Genomic DNA, 22,503 nt, shown 5'->3' on the forward strand with positions numbered 1-22,503 from the left:
TATTTAACAAGAGCCATGAAAAAACAGGGGAACCCTGCAGGAACACCTTCGATCTTGCAGAACCACCCACAGTCTCATAAGAGCTCACAAGAACACCCAGAACTTTGCAGAATCTAGGAACTGTAACAAAAGGTGAGGGCAGGGAATAGGTATAAATAGTCTCGCCCCCGCATATTTACTCCACAAGGAGGATTATGGAAGGAGCAGTAGCTAATACTTACTTGTTGGTGGTCCCCTTTTTTAGAAATGCTGGAATAGCACACGTGCTTTTGACGATACCACCCTTTGCCACCTTCACACTCTCTGATTCCCAGAAGGGAGGAGTCCTGTGAAAGAAGAGAAATCGGTCAGTGAACATAATTGTAGAAAGCGGCTTGAAGGAAAGGCACTTGGCCAGAACACAAGACACTCCGGAAGGGAACAAAATGCATTCTATTCCATGGTGCGTAGGATCTTGAACTGAGCTATAAATAATATAAATAGCAACACAGTGAAGCAAAAAGAGTGCATTGTTACTGCTTGAAGCAAGGCTTAACCAGGGATATTCTAGCAAAGCTTGAAAAATAAGATGAGCAAAGGGTATTTGTAGGAAAGCACCATCTTGCCTGGCATGTTACCCCCATATTTCACTGTATATATGTTGTTTTAGTCTATGTGTCACTGGGACCTTGCCAGGCAGGGCCCCAGTGCTCATAAGTATGTGCCCTGTATGTGTTCCCTGTGTGATGACTAACTGTCTCACTGAGGCTCTGCTAACCAGAACCTCAGTGGTTATGCTCTCTCTGCTTTCCAAATTGTCACTAACAGGCTAGTGACCAATTTCACCAATTCACATTGGCATACTGGTACACCCATATAATTCCCTAGTATATGGTACTGAGGTACCCAGAGTATTGGGGTTCCAGGAGATCCAAATGGGCTGTAGCATTTCTTTTGCCACCCATAGGGAGCTCTGACAATTCTTACACAGGCCTGCCAGTGCAACCTGAGTGAAATAACGTCCACGTTATTTCACAGACATTTACCACTGCACTTAAGTAACTTATAAGTCACCTATATGTCTAACCTTCACCTGGTGAATGTTGGGTGCAAAGCTACTTAGTGTGTGCCTCCACATTGTTCAGGGCAAATTCCCCGGACTTTGTGAGTGCGGGGACACCATTACAGGTGCGCACTATACATAGGTCACTACCTATGTATAGCGTCACAATGGTAACTCCGAACATGGCCATGTAACATGTCTAAGATCATGGAATTGTCACCCCAATGCCATTCTGGCATTGGGGAGACAATTCCATGATCCCCCGGGTCTCTAGCACAGAACCCGGGTACTGCCAAACTGCCTTTCCGGGGTCTCCGCTGCTGCCAACCCCTCAGATGGGTTTCTGACCTCCTGGGGTCCAGGCAGCCCTGGCCCAGGGAGGCAGAACAAAGGATTTCCTCTGAGAGAGGGTGTGACACCCTCATCCTTTGGAAATAGGTGTGAAGGCTGGGGAGGAGTAGCCTCCCCCAGCCTCTGGAAATGCTTTGATGGGCACAGATGCTGCCCATCTCTGCATAAGCCAGTCTACACCGGTTTGGGGATCCCCCAGCCCTGCTCTGGCACGAAACTGGACAAAGGAAAAGGGAGTGACCACTCCCCTGACCTGCACCTGCCATGGGAGGTGCCCAGAGCTCCTCCAGTGTGCCCCAGACCTTTGCCATCTTGGAAACAGAGGTGTTGCTGGCACACTGGACTGCTCTGAGTGGCCAGTGCCATCAGGTGACATCAGAGACTCCTTCTGATAGGCTCTTACCTCTCTTAGTAGCCAATCCTCCTTCCTAGGTAGCCAAACCTCCTTCTCTGGCTATTTAGGGTCTCTGCTTTGGGGAATTCTTCAGATACCGAATGCAAGAGCTCACCAGAGTTCCTCTGCATCTCCATCTTCACCTTCTGCCAAAGGATCGACCGCTGACTGCTCAGGACGCCTGCAAAACCGCAACAAAGTAGCCAGATAACTACTAGCAACCTTGTATCGCTTCATCCTGCCGGCTTTCTCGACTGTTTCCAGGTGGTGCATGATCTAGGGGCAGCCTGCCTCCTTCTTGCACCAGGAGCTCTGAAGAAATCTCCAGTGGGTTAACGTAATCTTCCCCCTGCAACCGCAGGCAACAAAAGACTGCATCACCGGTCCTCTGGGTCCCCTTTCACACGACGAGCTTGGTCCCTGGAACTCAGCAACTCTGTCCAAGTGACTCCCACAGTCCAGTGACTCTTCAGGCCAAGTTTGGTGGAGATAAGTCCTTGCCTCCCCACACTAGACTGCATTGCTGGGTACCGAGTGATTTGCAGCTGCTCCGGCTCCTGTGCACTCTTCCAGGATTTCCTTCGTGCACAGCCAAGCCTGGGTCCCCGACACTCTAACCTGCAGTGCACAACCTTCTGAGTTGCCCTCCGGCGTCGTGGGACTCCCTTTTCTGACTTCGGGTGGACTGCGGTTCACTCCTCTTCTAAGTGCCTGATCCGGTACTTCTGCGGGTGCTGCCTGCTTCTGTGAGAGCTCCCTGATTTGCTGGGTGCCCCCTCTGTCTCCTCATTCAAGTGGCGACATCCTGGTCCCTCCTGGGCCACAGCAGCATCCAAAAACCCTAACCATGACCCTTGCAGCTAGCAAGGCTTGTTTGCGGTCTTTCTGCGTGGGAATACCTCTGCAAGCTTCTTCACGATGTGGGACATCCATCCTCCAAAGGGGAAGTTCCTAGTCCTCCTCGTTCTTGCAAAACACCAAGCTTCTTCCATTCGGTGGCAGCTCCCTTGCACCCTCAGCTGGCATTTCCTGGGCTCCTGCCCACTCTCGACACTTTCGCAACTCTTGGACTTGGTCCCCTTGTCTTACAGGTACTCAGGTCCAGAAATCCACTGTTGTTGCATTGCTGGTGTTGGTTTTCCTTGCATAATCCCCCTATCACGACTTCTGTGCTCTCTGGGGGTAGTATGTGCACTTTACACCTACCTTTTATGGTCTTGGGGTGGGCTATTATTCGAACCCTCACTGTTTTTCTTACAGACCCAGCGACCCTCTACAAGCTCACATAGGTTTGGGGTCCATTTGTGGTTCGCATTCCACTTTTGGATTACATGGTTTGTGTTGCCCCTATACCTATGTTCTCCTATTACAATCTATTGTAACTTTACACTGCTTGCATTACTTCCTTTTGCTATTACTGTATCATTTTGGTATTGTGTACATATATCTTGTGTATATTACTTATCCTCATACTGAGGGTACTCACTGAGATACTTTTGGCATATTGTCATAAAAATAAAGTACCTTTATTTTTAGAATATCTGTGTATTGTGTTTTCTTATGATATTGTGCATATGACACCAGTGGTATAGTAGGAGCTTTACATGTCTCCTAGTTCAGCCTAAGCTGCTTTGCCATAGCTACCTTCTGTCAGCCTAAGCTGCTAGAAACACCTCTTCTACACCAATAAGGGATAACTGGAACTGGCACAAGGTGTAAGTACCTTTGGTACCCACTACAAGCCAGACCAGCCTCCTACAGGTATCTTGGACACCCTTACTGTTTTCTGACACTCCCAGCGACCCTCTACACACTACACTAGGCCTGGGGTCCCTAAGTGGTTCGCATTCCACTTTCTTAGTATATACTTTTCTAACTGTTTACTTACCTGATTTTGGTTTGTTTGCATATTTTGTGTATTTTACTTACCTCCTAAGGGAGTATATCCTCTGAGATATTTTTGGCACATTGTCACTAAAATAAAGTAGCTTTATTTTTAGTAACTCTGAGTATTGTGATTTTTATGATATAGTGCAATATGAGTAGTATAGTAGGAGCTTTGCATGTCTCCTAGTTCAGCCTAAGCTGCTCTGCTATAGCTACCTCTATCAGCCTAAGCTGCTAGAACACTACTAATCTACTAATAAGGGATAACTGGACCTGGCACAAGGTGTAAGTACCATCAGGTACCCACTATAAGCCAGGCCAGCCTCCTACATGGGGTGACGGAGTTACTCCCCTGCTCACTCAGGCACCTTCCAAGTCGAAGACCGGTACTCCTGGACTCCTCACAGCGACAAGTGTGCTCCTAGAAACACAGAGGGTGGACTCCATCGACTTAGATTGTTCTGAGGTCCTGTTGACCCAATTTGGAGGAGGTAAGACCTTGCCTTCCCTGAGAGCGACAGTACCCCTGTGCACCACGTCTTCTTCATCTCCTGAGGCCTCTGTGCACTATTTGCAAAATTCCTTCGTGCACAGCCTGGCCCAGGTCCCTAGCACTCTATCCTGCGACGCTCAACTTGCTAAGTTGATTTCCAGCAGGGTGTGACCCTTCTTTGTAGTGCTTCACGGACCGCGTTTTGCACCCCATGTCCTGGGACTCCCTTGGGTGCTGTCTGGCATTCTGAGGGCTCTCTAAAGTGCTGACAGCCCCTTCTTCCTCCTCACATAGAGTTGAGGCCCCCAGGTCCCTCCTGGATGCAGCCATCGCCATTTTGATGCAAAACACACATTTGTCGTAACCAAGGCTTGTTGATGAATTCCAACACTAAATCACATCTGCATCCATCTTCACGTCATGGGACATCTTCTGCATCATGCAGGAACCCATTGGCATCTTCCTAAGGTACATTCCTGCAGTCTTTGTCCAACCGGGGACTCTTATTTTGCACCCTCTTCTGGGTTGGCAGGGACTCCTGTCCTTCCTGCAACTTCTTTCGACTTCTGGACTTGGTTCCCTTCTTTTGCAGGTCTTCAGGTCCAGGAATCCAATAGTTGTTGTCTGCAGACTTGGTTGGTTACTTCAATAATCCATATCACAATGTGTAGTGTGTCCTAAGGAAATTTGCAGTAATTTAGTCCTGCTTTTCTGGGCTCTGGGGTGGGGTAATTTACTTACCCTTACTGTATTCTTACTCTCCCAGCAATTCTGCAAACACTACACTTGTCTAGAGGGGAATTTGTGATTCGCATTCCACTTTCTTAGTATACGGTTTGTGTTGCCCCTAGACCTATTTTCTCCCATTTCATTCCATAGCCTTCCCTATTGTTTGCCTTGTTCTAAGACTATTTACTTGTCTAATTTTGGTGTCTAGTGTATATATTGTGTATAATACTTACCTCCAGAAGGAGTATTGTCTCTAAGATATTTTTGGTACTGTGCCACCCAAATAAATACCTTTATTTTTGGTAACAGTAGTGTGTAACTATAAGTGGTATTGCACAAGCTTTGCATGTCTCCTAGTTCAGCCTAATCTGCTCTCCTATAGCTACCTCTATCAGCCTAAGCTGCTAGAACACTACTACTTCACTAATAAGGGATAACTGGACCTGGCACAAGGTGTAAGTACCATCAGGTACCCACTATAAGCCAGGCCAGCCTCCTACATGGGGTGACGGAGTTACTACCCTGCTCACGCAGGCACCTTCCAAGTCGAAGACCGGTACTCCTGGACTCCTCACAGCGACAAGTGTGCTCCTAGAAACACAGAGGTGTAAGTACCCAAGGTACCCACTACATAGCAGGCCAGCCTCCTACATTGGTAGTAGTAGCGATGGGATAAGTACTTGCAATTGCTTTACCACTTTGTTACCTGTGCTTTTCACAAGAAAAGCTTGCTCCAATACTTAGAGCATATATAATATATACCTATAAACAATTTTCTAACTTTCTAAAAAGTTCTTTAAACTTTGCAAAAGTTTTTACAAGGTCTTGAAAAGTTTTCTTCTTTTCTCTAAATGGTTAGCTCTGTTATTCTACTAGCTCTTTACTCACTTTCCTAATTTTTCTTTCTTTCAATATGTCTTCAGTAGAAGCTACCCCTAGAGTTGTGAAAACAACATATGAAAATCTTAACTTTAAAAGTTTGTGGGGTCTCTGGCTTGAAAGAAGTTTAGGGATTGGGAAGAACCCCATTAAGGAGTTCCTCTTAAATCTTCTCCTCCAAGATGACCAGGGACTCAGCACTGTTCCAGATCAGACAGGGGAAGAGGTAGAGGATGACTCCAACCAGGAGGGCTCAGAGAAGCAGAATGACAATCCTGGGGAGGGTAATTCCACAGACCTATCTGTCAATAACCCCCTAGTATATCTGGTAGTGGGAAGGGTTCACACACAAGTAGGGCTCCCTTCACCCCTAGAGGCCAGATCACTAGAGTGGCCCCTGTTAGAGATAGGTCTGCCTCTGCACACTCTCATGTTACCTCTGTTTCAGAGGCTTCACATAATTCTAACCCTGAGGACCAGTCCCTAGATAGGGAACTCAGAAAGCTGAGGTTAGAGGAGGCCAGACTGAGGCTAATGCAGCAACAGTTAGCCTTAGACAGGAAATCCCTGGCTGGGGAGAAAGAGAGGCAGGGTTTGGGGTTAGTTCCCCATGGTGGCAGCAGCTGTTTTAGAAATACAAATGTTAGGGAACCTTCATTTAATTCTAGAAATATGCACAAAGTTGTCCCTCCTTACAAGGATGGCGATTACATCTGTAAGTGGTTTGCTGCACTTGAGCGGGCCTGTAGCTTTCAGAGGGTCCCTCATGTACAGTGGGCTGCTATCATTTAGTTATCCTTCTCTGGCAAGGAGAGAGACAGACTTCTTATTGTCAGAGAGGATGCTGCAGATAATTATCAAATTCTTAAAGATGCACTCTTAGATGGTCTGGTCTTAACCACTGAACAGTACAGACTTAAGTTCAGAGAGACCAGAAAGGAGTCATCACAGGACTGGACAGACTGTGTAGGCTGTTCTGTGAAGGCCGTAGAAGGTTGGTTAAATGGCAGTAAGGTGACTGACTATGAAAGCCTATATAACTTGATTCTGAGAGAGCATATCTTGAATAATTGTGTGTCTGACTTGTTGCATCAATATCTTGTGGACTCAGATCTGACCTCTCCCCATGAATTGGGAAAGAAGGTAAACACATGGGTCAGAACAAGGGTGAGCAGAAATGCTCATACATGGGGTGACAAGGATGGCAAGAGGAAGGATGGTCACATGACAAGGGTGGGGACAAAGATAACAAAAATCATCAGAGTCTTCATCAGGCCCACAAAAATCCTCTGGGGGTGGTGGGCCCAAATCCTCTTCTCACAAAGATAGGAAACCTTTGTGTTATATGTGTAAAGCCAAAGGCCATTGAGCAACTGACAGTCATTGTCCAAAGAAAAACACCAAACCTCCCACCACCACAACCCCAACTGCAACCAGTATTGCCCCTAGTGGCATGAGCACTACTAATAGCCAGTCAAAGGGTGTAGCTGGGATCACCATTTGTAATGTAGTTGGGGTTGATCTAGTTAGGGAGATGACTGAGGCTGTTTTAGTCTCTGATGGTGGCATTGACCTAGCCACTTTAGTTGCTTGTCCCCTTAATATGGATACGTACAAGCAGCTACCCCTGATTAATGGTGTTCAGGTTGAGGCCTACAGGGACACAGGTGCCAGTGTCACCATGGTGATAGACAAACTGGTTGCCCCTGAGCAGCACCTACTTGGTCACCAGTACCAAGTGGCAGACGCCCATAGCAACACTGTAAGCCACTCCATGGCTGTTGTGAATCTCAACTGGGGGGAGGGGGGGGGGGTTACTGGCCCAAAGAAAGTTGTGGTAGGCACTGACTTACCTGTAGAATGTCTGCTAGGCAATGTTTGGAGACTTCAGCTTGGGCAGAAGTGGAGTTGGAGGCCCATGCAGCAATGCTGGGCATTCCTGGGCATATTGCTGCTCTTACCAGGGCTCAGGCCAAGAAGCAAAGAGGAAAGGGAAACTTGGATCCTGGAACAATGGGCCAAGTGCTCCCAAACACTAGGGGTAGGAAGGTCAAACCCTTGTCCACTCTCCCTCATTCCACAGATGATTCCCCTTTTGAGGAAGAGGAATTCTCTCCCTGTGCAGAACCTACACCAGAGGAGCTAAAAGCTTATACAGCTGAGCTTTTGGGTGCAGGGGGGCCTGCCAGGGAAGAGTGACAAAACTCCTTAGTGTCCTCTGACATATGAGGCCAGTGAAACAATGGAACAAGCCTGTCCCAAGTTTTACTCTGGCCCAGATGTCCAGCCAAAGGAATATCATGAGCCAAAGTCAGAAGAAACTCCTTATACTGCAAAGGGATGGCCAATCTCCTGGCAGTTCCAGGTTTAGGGTCCCTTGACTCAGTGTAGAGGAGGTTATCATCCCAATAGACTTTATGGCTATCAGTGATATCCCCATTCTGCTGTTTGACAGCTTGCTGTCTTAAACCCTCTAGTGTGGGACTGGTCTGCTGTGCCATACTCAGCTCTTCCCTAGCAGGCCCCCCTGCACCCAAAAGCTCAGCAGTGTCTGCTGCCAGCTCATCTGGTGTAGGTTCTGCACAGGGAGAGGATTCCTCTTCCTCAAAAGGGGAATCTTCTGGAGAGGAAGGGATAGTGGGCAAGGATTTACCCTTTCTACCCCTAGCTTTAGGGAGCACTTGGTGCATTTTTCCAGGATCCATGTTTCCCTGTCCTCCTTGCGTCTTGGCGTGAGCACTTCTGAGAGCAAAGATATGCCCTGGAATGCCCAGCATTGCTGTATGAGCCTCCAACTCCACTTCAGCCAAAGCTGATGTCTCCAAATCATTACCTAGTAAGCAGTCTACAGATAAATCAGTGGGTACCACAACTTTCTTTGGAACAGTAACCCCCCCCCAGTTGAGATTCACAAAGGCCATGGGGTGGCTAGGAGGGTTGTTATGAGCATCAGCCACTTGGTACTGCTGACCAAGTAGGTGTTGTTCAGGGTGAACCAGTTTCTCAATCACCATTGTGACACTGCTCCTGTGTCCCTGTAGGCCTCAACCTCAACATCGTTTATTAGGGGTAGTTGCTTGTACTTACCCATATTAAGGGGACAAGCAACTAAGGTGGCAAAGTCAATACCCCCATCAGAGAAAAAACAGCCTCTGTGGTTTCCCTAACAAGACCAACCCCAACTACATTACCAATGGTGAGCCCAGCTACACCCTTTGATTGGCTGTTTGTAGTGTTTTTCCCACCACCACTGCTATTACTAGGGGCACTAGAGGATGCAGTTGGGGTTGTGGTAGTGGGAGCCTTGGTGTTTTTGTTTGGACAAGTGGAATCACTTGCCCAATGACCTTTACTTTTACATAAATAACACCATGGCTTCCTTTGATTGTTTGAAAAGGATTTGGACCCACCTCCCCCAGAGGATTTTTGTGGGCCTGATGAAGAATCAGAATTATTTTTATCTTTGTCCCCACCCTTGACAGAAGACTTACCATCCTTCTTCTTGCCATCCTTGTCACCACCCGTATGAGCTTTTCTGCTCACTCTTGTTCTGACCCATTTGTCTGCCTTCTTTCCCAATTCTTTGGGAGAGGTCAGATCTGAGTCTACCTAGTACTGATGTAACAAGTCAGACTCACAATTATTCAAAATATGCTCTCTCAAAATAAGATTATATATGGTTTCATAGTCAGTCACTTTACTGCCATGTAGCCATCCCTCCAAGGCCTTCACTGAACAGTCTACAAAGTCTGTCCAGTCTTGAGAGGACTCATTTCTGGTATCTCTGAACATTATCCAGTATTGTTTAGTGGTTAAGCCAAATCCATCTAAGAGTGCATCTTTCAAAACTTTGTAGTTGTAGGCATCACTTTCTCTGACAGTAAGGAGCCTATCCCTACCCTTACCAGTGAAAGATAGCCACAAGATAGCAGCCCATTGCCTTTGAGGAACCAACTGTACCAGACAGGCCCTCTCAAGTTCAGCAAACCACTTGTTTATGTCATCCCTCTCCTTGAAACGGGGAACAATTTGTGCCGGTTTCTTAAATCTGTTTCTCTTACAGGATGACTATCAAGAACACTGCTGCTGCCACCATGGTGAATTAACCACAACTTCTGTCTTTCCCTCTCTACATTTAGAGACTTCCTGTCTAAGGCCAACTGCTGCTGTCTCAGCTTCAGTCTGGCCTCTTCCAACCTCAGCTTTCTGAGTTCCCTGTCTAGGGTGTTATCCTCATGGCGGGAGGCTTGGAAATTCTCTGACCCAGAGGTAATGTGGGAATTGTCAGAAGTGGACCTGTCTCTAACTACCTGAACTCTAGTTACCTGGCCTTTTGGAGTGAAAGGTGCCCTACTAGTGTGTGACCTCCTCCCATTACCAGATTAACTAGATGGCCTGTTAGTATAAAGGTCTTTGGAAGTACCCCCCCGAGCCATCAGGGCCCTCCGTTGATTCTATCTGGTTACCCTCCTCCTCTACCTCCTGATCTTGGGTTGGATCAGACGGGTTCTGGTCACTTTCAAGCAAAAGACTAAGGAGAAGATCTTTGGTAGTGTTCTTACCAATCACTAAACTTCTTTCCATGCAGAGACCCCTCAAACGTTTAAAGTTTAAATTGTCATAAGTTGTCTGTGCAACTTTGGGAGTGGCCTCTACTACAGATATAGTTGCAAGAAACTGTTTAGGAAAGAGAGAAAAAAGTTTAGAAACTTTTTTAAACTTTTCTGAAACTTTTAGAAAGTTTTTAGAAAGAGTGTTAGACTGTTTAGGTTAACTGTCTATATTTCTAAGTGTTTAGAATATGGTTTTCTTATGAAAAGCACCAATAACAAAGTGGTAAAGGAGTTACAAGTACTTAACCCACCGCTGCACCACCAATGTAGGAGGCTGGCCTGGCATATAGTGGGTACCTGATGGTACTTACACCTTGTGCCAGGTCCAGTTATCCCTTATTAGAAGATTAGTAGTGTTCTAGCAGTTTAGGATGATAGAGGTAGCTATAGCAGAGCAGCTTAGGCTGAACTAGGAGACATGCAAAGCTCCTACTATACCACTTATATCATATAGGTACTATGTCATAATAAACACAATACTCAGGGTTACTAAAAATAAAGGTACTTTATTTTAGTGACAATGTGGCAAAAATATCTCAAAGGATATACTCCCTTGGGAGGTAAGTAAAATACACAAAATATTCACACAAACCAAAATCAGGTAAGTAAAACAGTCAGAAATAGTGCAAACACTGTAGAATACAATAGGATGCAATAGGCCTAGGGGCAACACAAACCATACACTATGAAAGTGGAATGCGAACCACAAATGGGCCTCTAGGATAGTGTAGTGTGTAGAGGATCACTGGGAGTGTAAGAAAACACCAAGGGTGTCCAAGATACCCCACCCCAAGACCCTGGAAAGTAGGAGTAAAGTACTACTATTTCCCCAGAAACACACTAAACTTGTGATAGAGGATTTTGCAAAGGCCACAACAGACTGCAAAGCACTGAAGATGGAGTCCTGGACAGGAGGGCCTGCAAAAGAAGGGGACCAAGACCAAGAGTCGTGAAAGTGTCCAGGAAGGCAGGAGCCCACTAAACCCCAGATGAAGGTGCAAAAGTGCTGCCTCTGGATGAAAGAAGCAGAAGATTCTGCAACAACGAAAGGTGCTAGGAACTACTCCTTTATGCAGAGGATGTCCCACATACTGCTGGAGGATGCAGACTTGTTTCCTTGGCAAAAAAACGCAAACAAGCCTTGCTAGCTGCAAGAAATGCGGTTGAAGAAAAAGGGTGCTGCCCAGGCACAGGAAGCACCAGGATATCGCAACTCGGGAGAGGAGACAGAGGGGGCCCACAGCAACGTAGAGAGCCCACACACAAGAAGGTAGCACCTGCAGAAGCTGTTGAACATGGCTTCAAGAAGACTGAACACAGCGGTCATCTCAACACTACAAAAGAGGGTCCCACGAAGCCGGAGGTCAACTCAGGGAGTTGAGCAATGCAGGACGGAGTGCAGGGGACCTGGGCTAGGCTGTGCATGAAGGAGTTCTTGGAAATGTGCACAGAAGCCCTAGCAGCTGCAGTTCAAGCGGTGCACAGGATTACTGTCTGGAGAGGGGAGGCAAGGACATACCTCCTCCAAATTTGGACAGTTGGACCACTGGACAGTCTGGGTCATTTTGGTCCACTACCTGTGTTCCAGGGGACACGCTCGTCAGGATGAGAGGGGTCCCAGAGTACCGGTGATGCTGAAGTTTGGTGCCTGCTGAAGGAGTGGGAAGATTCCGTTGACCCACAGGAGATTTCTTTGTGGCTTCCCGTGCTGCAGGATGAAGGCAGGCAGCCTCCAAAGCATGCACCACCTGGAAACGGTTGAGAAAGCCAGCAGGATTAGGCGCTAGAATGTTGCTGGTGGTCTTCTTGCTACTTTGCTGCAGTTTTGCAGGCGTCCTGGAGCAGTCAACAGACGATCCTTGGCAGAAGTCGAAGACAGAGGAGCAGATGAACTCTGGTGAATTCTTGCAAGCCGATATCTGAGGAAAAGCCCACTGGAGAGACCCTAAATAGACCTCAGAGGAGGATTGGCCAGGTAAGCACTTCTCAGGAGGGATCTCTGCTTTCACCGGCTGGCACTGGCCACTCAGAGGCCTCCAGAGTGCCCTAACACCTCTGGATCCAAGATGGCTGAAGTCTGGGACACACTGGAGGAGCTCTTGGCACCACTCCTGGGGTGGTGATGGACAGGGGAGTGGTAACTCCCTTTTCCTTTCTCTAGTTTCGCACCAGAGCTGGGACTGAGGGTTCCCTGAACCGGTGTAGACTGGCTTATGCAAGAAGGGCACCATCTATGCCTTTCAAAGCATTTCCAGGGGCTGGGGGAGGCTACTCCTCCCCAGTCTGTAACACCTATTTCCAAAGGGGGAGGGTGTAACACCCTGCTCTTGGAAAAAATGCTTTGTTCTGCCTTCCTGGGACTCGGCTGCCCAGAGCCAAAGAGGGAAGAACCTTGTTTGTGGGTTGACAGCAGCGGTAGCTGCAGAGAAAGCCCTAGAGAGCTGGTTTGGCAGTACCCAGGGTCCATAGTGGAGCCCCGGGGATGCATGTGATTGGCACCCCAATACCATATTTGGCATGGGGGGACAATTCCATGATCTTAGACATGTTACATGGCATATTCAGAGTTACCATTGTGAAGCTACATATAGGTATTGACCTATATGTAGTGCACGCGTGTAATGGTGTCCCCGCACTCACAAAGTCCGGGGAAATTGCTCTGAAGTATGTGGGGGCACCCTTGCTAGTCCAAGGATGCCCTCACACTTAGTAACTTTGCACCTAACCTTCAGCTGGTGAAAGTTGGATATATAGGTGACTTATAAGTTACTTAAGTGCAGTGAAAATGGCTGTGAAATAATGTGTGCGTTATTTCACTCAGGCTGCAGTGGCAGTCCTGTGTAAAGGTTTGTCTGAGCTCCCTATGGGTGGCAAAAGAAATGCTGCAGCTCATAAGGATCTCCTGGAACCCCAATACCCTGGTGTAGGAAAGTACCATCTTGCCTGGCATGTTACCCCCATTTTCACTGTATGTATGTTTGGTTTTTTGCCCATGTGTCACTGGGATCCTGCTAGGCAGGACCCCAGTGCTCAGCATCTATGCCCGGTATGTTTTCCCTTTGTGATGCCTAACTGTATCACTGAGACTCTGCTAACCAGAACCTCAGTGTTTATGCTCTCTCTGCTTTCTAAAATTGTCACCTCAGGCTAGTGACTAATTTTACCAATTCTCATTGGCACACTGGAACACCCATATAATTCCCTTGTATATGCTACCTAGGTACCCAGGGTATTGGGGTTCCAGGAGATCCCTATGGGCTGCAGCATTTATTTTGCCACCCATAGGGAGCTCAGACAATTCTTACACAGGGCTGCCACTGCAGCCTGAGTGAAATAACGTCCACGTTATTTCACAGCCTTTTTTACTGCATATGAGTAACTTATAAGTCACCTATATGTCTAACCCTCACCTGGTGAAGGTTAGATGCTAAGTTACTTAGTGTGTGGGCACCCTGGCACTAGCCAAGGTGCCCCCACATTGTCCAGGGCAAATTCCCTGGACTTTGTGAGTGCAGGGACACCATTACACACGTGCACTACACATAGGTCACTACCTATGTGTAGCGTCACAATGGTAACTCCAAACATGGCAATGTAACATATCTAAGATCATGGAATTGGCACCCCAATACCATTCTGGTATTGGGGGTGACAATTCCATGATCCCTCGGGTCTCTAGCACAGAAACCGGGAACTGCCAAACTGCCTTTCTGGGGTTTCCACTGCAGCTGCTGCCAACCCCTCAGACAGGTTTCTGCACTCCTGGGGTCTGGGCAGCCCAGTCCCAGGAAGGCAGAACAAAGGATTTCCTCTCCCTTTGGAAATAGGTGTGAAGGGCTGGGGAGGAGTAGCCTCCCCCAGCCTCTGGAAATGCTTTGATGGGCACAGATGGTGCCCATCTCTGCATAAGCGAGTCTACACCGGTTCAGGGATCCCCCAGCCCTGCTCTAGCGTGAAACTGGACAAAGGAAAGGGGAGTGACCACTCCCCTGACCAGTATGTCCCAAGGGAGGTGCCCAGAGCTCCTTCAGTGTGTCTGTGAGAAAGTAGCCTCTTTCTAGCCTTGTTACCCCCACGTTTGGCCTGTTTGTGAGTGTATGTCAGGGTATTTTCACTGTCTCACTGGGATCCTGCTAGCCAGGGCCCAGTGCTCATAGTGAAAACCCCATGTTTTCAGTATGTTTGTTATGTGTCACTGGGACCCTGCTAGTCAGGACCCCAGTGCTCATAAGTTTGTGGCCTATATGTATGTGTTCCCTGTGTGGTGCCTAACTGTCTCACTGAGGCTCTGCTAACCAGAACCTCAGTGGTTATGCTCTCTCATTTATTTCAAATTGTCACTGACAGGCTAGTGACCAATTTTACCAATTTACATTGGCTTACTGGAACACCCTTATAATTCCCTAGTATATGGTACTGAGGTACCCAGGGTATTGGGGTTCCAGGAGATCCCTATGGGCTGCAGCATTTCTTTTGCCACCCATAGGGAGCTCTGACAATTCTTACACAGGCCTGCCACTGCAGCCTGAGTGAAATAACGTCCACGTTATTTCACAGCCATTTTACACTGCACTTAAGTAACTTATAAGTCACCTATATGTCTAACCTTTACATGGTAAAGGTTAGGTGCAAAGTTACTTAGTGTGAGGGCACCCTGGCACTAGCCAAGGTGCCCCCACATTGTTCAGGGCCAATTCCCCGGACTTTGTGAGTGCGGGGACACCATTACACGCGTGCACTACATATAGGTCACTACCTATATGTAGCTTCACAATGGTAACTCCGAATATGGCCATGTAACATGTCTATGATCATGGAATTGCCCCCTCTATACCATCCTGGCATAGTTGGCACAATCCCATGATCCCAGTGGTCTGTAGCACAGACCCTGGTACTGCCAAACTGCCCTTCCTGGGGTTTCACTGCAGCTGCTGCTGCTGCCAACCCCTCAGACAGGCATCTGCCCTCCTGGGGTCCAGCCAGGCCTGGCCCAGGATGGCAGAACAAAGAACTTCCTCTGAGAGAGGGTGTGACACCCTCTCCCTTTGGAAAATGGTGTGAAGGCAGGGGAGGAGTAGCCTCCCCCAGCCTCTGGAAATGCTTTCTTGGGCACAGATGTGCCCAATTCTGCATAAGCCAGTCTACACCAGTTCAGGGGACCCCTTAGCCCTGCTCTGGCGCGAAACTGGACAAAGGAAAGGGGAGTGACCACTCCCCTGACCTGCACCTCCCCTGGGAGGTGTCCAGAGCTCCTCCAGTGTGCTCCAGACCTCTGCCATCTTGGAAACAGAGGTGCTGCTGGCACACTGGACTGCTCTGAGTGGCCAGTGCCACCAGGTGACGTCAGAGACTCCTTGTGATAGGCTCCTTCAGGTGTTGCTAGCCTATCCTCTCTCCTAAGTAGCCAAACCCTCTTTTCTGGCTATTTAGGGTCTCTGTCTCAGCACGACGAGCGAGGTCCCTCGAATCCAGCAACCCTGTCCCAGTGACTCCCACAGTCCAGTGACTCTTCAGTCCAAGTTTGGTGGAGGTAAGTCCTTGCCTCACCTCGCTAGACTGCATTGCTGGGAACCGCGACTTTTGCAGCTACTCCGGCCTCCGTGCACTTCCGGCGGAAATCCTTTGTGCACAGTCCAGCCTGGGTCCACGGCACTCTAACCTGCATTGCACGACCTCCTAAGTTGTTCTCCGGCGACGTGGGACTTCTTTGTGCGACTTCGGGTGAGCACCGTTTCACGCATCCTCGTAGTGCCTGTTTCTGGCACTTCTCAGGGTGCTACCTGCTGCTGAGAGGGCTCCTTGTATTGCGCGACGTCCCCTCTCCCTCCTGGTCCAATTTGCGACCTCCTGGTCCCTCCAGGGCCACAGCAGCGTCCAAAAACGCTAACTGCACGATTTGCAGCTAGCACGGCTTGTTGGCGTTCTTTCGGCGGGAAAACACTTCTGCACGACTCTCCACGGCGAGAGGGATCCGTCCACCAAAGGGGAAGTCTCTAGCCCTTTTCGTTCCTGCAGAAACCTCAGCTTCTTCTGTCCAGTAGAAGCTTCTTTGCACCCGCAGCTGGCATTTCCTGGGCATCTGCCCATCTCCGACTTGCTTGTGACTTTTGGACTTGGTCCCCTTGTTCCACAGGTACCCTAGATTGGAAATCCACAGTTGTTGCATTGTTGGTTTGTGTCTTTCCTGCATTATTCCTCTAACACGACTTCTTTGTCCTTAGGGGAACTTTAGTGCACTTTGCACTCACTTTTCAGGGTCTTGGGGAGGGTTATTTTTCTAACTCTCACTATTTTCTAATAGTCCCAGCGACCCTCTACAAGGTCACATAGGTTTGGGGTCCATTCGTGGTTCGCATTCCACTTTTGGAGTATATGGTTTGTGTTGCCCCTATCCCTATGTTTCCCCATTGCATCATATTGTAACTATACATTGTTTGCACTGATTTCTAAGACTATACTGCATATTTTTGCTATTGTGTATATATATCTTGTGAATATTTCCTATCCTCTCACTGAGGGTACACTCTAAGATACTTTGGCATATTGTCATAAAAATAAAGTACCTTTATTTTTAGTATAACTGTGTATTGTGTTTTCTTACGATATTGTGCATATGACACTAAGTGGTACTGTAGTAGCTTCACACGTCTCCTAGTTCAGCCTAAGCTGCTCTGCTAAGCTACCATTATCTATCAGCCTAAGCTGCTAGACACCCTATACACTAATAAGGGATAACTGGGCCTGGTGCAAGGTGCAAGTACCCCTTGGTACTCACTACAAGCCAGTACAGCCTCCTACAGTGTCCCAGACCTCTGCCATCTTGGATTCAGAGGTGTTGGAGCACAATGGACTGCTCTGAGTGGCCAGTGTCAGCAGGTGATGTCAGAGACCCCTCTTGATAGGTGCTTACCTCTTTCAGTAGCTAATCCTCCTTTCTTAGTAGCCAAACCTCCTTTTCTGGCTATTTAGGGTCTCTCCTCTGGGCTGTTCCTCAGATAACGAATGCAAGATCTCACCAGAGTTCCTCTGCACTTCCCTCTTCGACTTCTGCCAAGGATCGACTGCTGACTGCTCCAGGACGCCTGCAATACTGTAACAAAGTAGCAAGAAGACTACCAGCAACATTGTAGCGCCTCATCCTGACGGCTTTCTCAACTGTTTCATGGTGGTGCATGCTCTGAGGGCTGTTTCCCTTCACCCTGCACTGGAAGCCAAGAAGAAATCTCCTGTGGGTCGACGGAATCTTCCCCCTGCTAACGCAGGCACCAAACCTCTGCATCACCGGTGTAAGAAAGTACCATCTTGCCTGGCATGTTACCCCCCCCATATTTCACTGTATATATGTTGTTTTAGTCTATGTGTCACTGGTACGGCCCCAGTGCTCATAAGTATGTGCCCTGTATGGTTCCCTGGGTGATGCCTAACTGTCTCACTGAGGCTCTGCTAACCAGAACCTCAGTGGTTATGCTCTCTCTGCTTTCCAAATTTGTCACTAACAGGCTAGTGACTAAATTTACCAATTCACATTGGCAAACTGGTACACCCATATAATTCCCTAGTATATAGTACTGAGGTACCCAGGGTATTGGGGTTCCAGGAGATCCCTATGGGCTGCAGCATTTCTTTTGCCACCCATAGGGAGCTCTGACAATTCTTAGACAGGCCTGCCAGTGCAGCCTGAGTGAAATAACGTCCACGTTATTTCACAGCCATTTACCACTGCACTTAAGTACCTTATAAGTCACCTATATGTCTAACCTTGACCTAGTCAAGGTTGGGTTCAAAGTTACTTAGTGTGTGGGCACCCTGGCACTAGCCAAGGTGCCCCCACATCGTTCAGGGAAAATTCCCCGGACTTTGTGAGTGCGGGGACACCACTACACGCGTGCACTGTAAATAGGTCACTACCTATGTACAGCGTCACAATGGTAACTCCGAACATGGCCATGTAACATGTTTAAGATGATGGAATTGTCCCCCCAATGCCATTCTGGCATTGGGGGGACAATCCCATGATCCCCCGGGTCTCTAGCACAGAACCCGGGTACTGCCAAACTGCCTTTCCGGGGTTTCCACTGCAGCTGCTGCTGCTGACAAGCCCTCAGACAGATTTATGCCCTCCTGCGGTCCAGGCAGCCCTGGCCCAGGAAGGCAGAACAAAGGATTTCCTCTGAGAGAGGATGTAACTCCCTCTCCCTTTGGAAATAGGTGTGACGGCTGGGAAGGAGTAGCCTCCCCCAGCCTCTGGAAATGCTTTGATGGGCACAGATGGTGCCCATCTGTGCATAAGCCAGTCTACACCGGTTCAGGGATCCCCCAGCCCTGCTCTGGCGCGAAACTGGACAAAGGAAAGGGGAGTGACCACTCCCCTGCACCTCACAGGGGAGGTGCCCAGAGCTCCTCCAGTGTGTCCCAGACCTCTGCCATCTTGGAAACAGAGGTGTCTGTGGTACACTGGACTGCTCTGAGTGGCCAGTGCCAGCAGGTTACGTCAGAGGCTCCTTCTGATAGGCTCTTACCTCTCTTGGTAGCCAATCCTCCTTCCTTGGTAGCGAAACCTCCTTTTCTGGCTATTTAGGGTCTCTGCTTTGGGGAATTCTTCAGATAACGAATGCAAGAGCTCATCAGAGTTCCTCTGCATCTCCCTTTTCACCTTCTGCCAAAGGATCGACCGCTGACTGCTCAGGACGCCTGCAAAACCGCAACAAAGCAGCAAGACGACTACTAGCAACCTTATATCACTTCATCCTGCCGGCTTTCTCGACTGTTTCCAGGTGGTGCATGCTCTGGGGGTAGCCTGCCTCCTCTCTGCACCAGGAGATCTGAAGAAATCTCCTGTGGGTCGACGTAATCTTCCCCCTGCAACCGCAGGCACCAAAAGACTGCATCACTGGTCCTCTGGGTCCCCTCTCAGCACGACGAGCATGGTCCCTGGAACTCAGCAACTCTGTCCAAGTGACTCCCACAGTCCAGTGACTCTTCAGTCCACGTTTGGTGGAGGTAAGTCCTTGCCTCCCCACGCTAGACTGCATTGCTGGGTAGGCGTGATTTGCAGTTGCTCCAGCTCCTGTGCACTCTTCCAGGATTTCCTTCGTGCACAGCCAAGCCTGGGTCCCTGACACACTAACCTGCAGTGCACAACCTTCTGAGTTGTTCTCCGGCATCGTGGGATTCCCTTTTGTGACTTTGCGTGGACTTTGGTTCACTCTTCTTCCAAGTGTCTGTTCAGGTACTTCTGCGGGTGCTGCCTGCTTCTGTGAGGGCGCCCTGACTTGCTGGGCGCAAATTCTGTCTCCTCCTCCAAGTGGCAACATAATGGTCCCTCCTGGGCCACAGCAGCACCCAAAAACCTCTAACGCAACCCTTGCAGATAGCAAGGCTTGTTTGCGGTCCTTCTGCGTGGGAACACCTCTGCAAGCTTCATCGTGACGTAAGACATCCATCCTCCAAAGGGGAAGTTCCTAGTCCTCTTCGTTCTTGCAGAACTCCAAGCTTCTTCCAACAGGTGGCAGCTTCCTTGCACCCTCAGCTGGCATTTCCTGGGCTCCTGCCCACTCTCGACACTGTCACGACTATTGGACTTGGTCCCCTTGTCTTACAGGTACTCAGGTCTGGAAATCCACTGTTGGAGCATTGCTGGTGTTTGTTCTTCCTGCAGAATCCCCCTATCACAACTTCTGTGCTCTCTGGGGGTAGTAGGTGCACTTTACACCTACCTTTCAGGGTCTTGGGGTGAGCTATTTTTCTAACCCTCACTGTTTTCGTACAGTCCCAGCGACCCTCTACAAGCTCACATAGGTTTGGGGTCCATTCGTGATTCGCATTCCACTTTTAGAGTATATGGTTTGTGTTGCCCCTATACCCATGTGCTACTATTGCAATCTACTGTAACTTTACATTGCTTGCATTACTTTTCTGGTTATTACGTGCATAATTTTGGTTTGTGTACATATATCTTGTGTATATAACGTACCCTCATACTGAGGGTACTCAGTGATATACTTTTGGCATATTGTCATAAAAATAAAGTACCTTTACTTTTAGTAATTCTGTGTATTGTGTTTTCTTATGATATTGTGCATATGACACCAGTGGTATAGTAGGAGCTTTAGATGTCTCCTAGTTCAGCCTAAGCTGCTTTGCCATTGCTACCTTCTATCAGCCTAAGCTGCTAGAAACACCTCTTCTACACTAATAAGGGATAACTGGACCTGGCACAAAGTGTAAGTACCTCTGGTACCCACTACAAGCCAGACCAGCCTCCTACATTGGTTGTGCAGCGGTGGGATAAGTACTTGTAACTACTTACTGTGAGAAAGTAGCCTCTTTCTAGCCTTTTTACCCCCACTTTTGGCCTGTTTGTGAGTATATGTCAGGGTGTTTTCACTGTCTCACTGGGATCCTGCTAGCCAGAGCCCAATGCTCATAGTGAAAACCCTATGTTGTCAGTATGTTTGTTATGTGTCACTGGGACCCTGCTAGCCAGGACCCCAGTGCTCATAAGTTTGTGACCTATATGTATGTGTTCCCTGTGTGATGCCTAACTGTCTCACTGAGGCTCTGCTAACCAGAACCTCAGTGGTTATGCTCTCTCTACTTTACAAATTGTCACTAACAGGCTAGTGACCAATTTCACCAATTCACATTGGCATACTGGAACACCCTTATAATTCCCTAGTATATGGCACTGAGGTACCCAGGGTATTGGGGTTCCAGGAGATCCCTAAGGGCTGCAGCATTTCTTTTGCCACATATAGGGAGCTCTGACAATTCTTACAGAGGCCTGCCACTGCAGTCTGAGTGAAATAACGTCCACGTTATTTCCCAGCCATTTACCACTGCACGTAAGTAACTTATAAGTCACCTATATGTCTAACCTTCACCTGGTGATGGTTGGGTGCTAAGTTACTTAGTGTGTGGGCACCCTGGCAGCAGCCAAGGTGCCCCCACATCGTTCATGGCAAATTCCCCGGACTTTGTGAGTGCGGGGACACCATTTCACGCGTGCACAATACATAGGTCAATATCTATGTATAGCGTCACAATGGTAACTCCGAACATGGCCATGTAACATGTCTAAGATCATGGAATTGTCACCCCAATGCCATCCAGGATTCCATGATCCCCCGAGTCTCTAGCACAGACCCGGGTACTGCCAAACTACCTTTCCCGGGGTTTCACTGCAGCTGCTGCTGCTGCCAACCCCTCAGACAGGTTTCTGCCCTCCTGGGGTCCAGCCAGGCTTGGCCCAGGAAGGCAGAACAAAGGACTTCATCAGAGACAGGATGTTACACCCTCTCCCTTTGGAAAAAGGTGTCAGGGCTGGGGAGGAGTAGCCTCCCCCAGCCTCTGGAAATGCTTTGATGGGCACAGATGGTGCCCATCTCTGCATAAGCCAGTCTGCACCGGTTCAGGGATCCCCCAGCCCTGCTCTGGCGCGAAACTGGACAAAGGAAAGGGGAGTGACCACTCCCCTGACCTGCACCTCCCAGGGGAGGTGCCCAGAGCTCCTCCAGTGTGCCCCAGACCTATGCTATCTTGGAAACAGAGGTGTTGCTGGCACACTGGACTGCTCTGAGTGGCCAGTGCCAGCAGGTGACGTCAGAGACTCCTTCTAATAGGCTCTTACCTGTGTTACTAGCCTATCCTCCTTCCTAGGTAGCCAAACCTCCTTTTCTGGCTATTTAGGATCTCTGTTTTGGGGAATTCTTCAGATTACGAATGCAAGTGCTCATCAGAGTTCCTCTGCATCTCTCTCTTCACCTTCTGCCAAAGGATCGACCTCTGACTGCTAAGGACGCCTGCAAAACCGCAACAAAGTAGCAAAGACGACTACTGCAACCTTGTATCGCTTCATCCTGCTGGCTTTCTCGCCTGTTTCCTGGCGGTGCATGCTATTGGGGTAGCCTGCCTCCTTCTTGCACCAGGAGCTCTGAAGAAATCTCCAGTGGGTCGACGGAATCTTCCCCCTGCAACTGCAGGCAACAAAAGACTGCATCACCAGTCCTCTGGGTCCCCTCTCAGCACGACGTGCGTGGTCCCTGGAATTCAGCAACTCTATCCAAGTGACTCCCACAGTCCAGTGACTCTTCAGTCCAAGTTTGGCGGAGGAAAG

At 48.7% G+C, this 22,503-nt stretch overlaps 1 protein-coding gene across 1 annotated transcript in view; it reads right to left on the reverse strand.

Moving 5' to 3' along the window:
- The window catches only part of LOC138283576 (uncharacterized), a 267,761-nt gene that overhangs the window by 106,516 nt on the left and 138,742 nt on the right, over window positions 1-22,503 (reverse strand). Inside the window, exon 4 of the mRNA XM_069221514.1 lies at window positions 222-326. Coding sequence (XP_069077615.1) covers window positions 222-326 — 105 coding nt within the window. The remainder of the gene's footprint in view (window positions 1-221; window positions 327-22,503) is intronic.

This window comes from Pleurodeles waltl, chromosome 3_1 (genome assembly GCF_031143425.1).
Source record: "Pleurodeles waltl isolate 20211129_DDA chromosome 3_1, aPleWal1.hap1.20221129, whole genome shotgun sequence".
Taxonomy (NCBI): Eukaryota; Metazoa; Chordata; class Amphibia; order Caudata; family Salamandridae; genus Pleurodeles; species Pleurodeles waltl.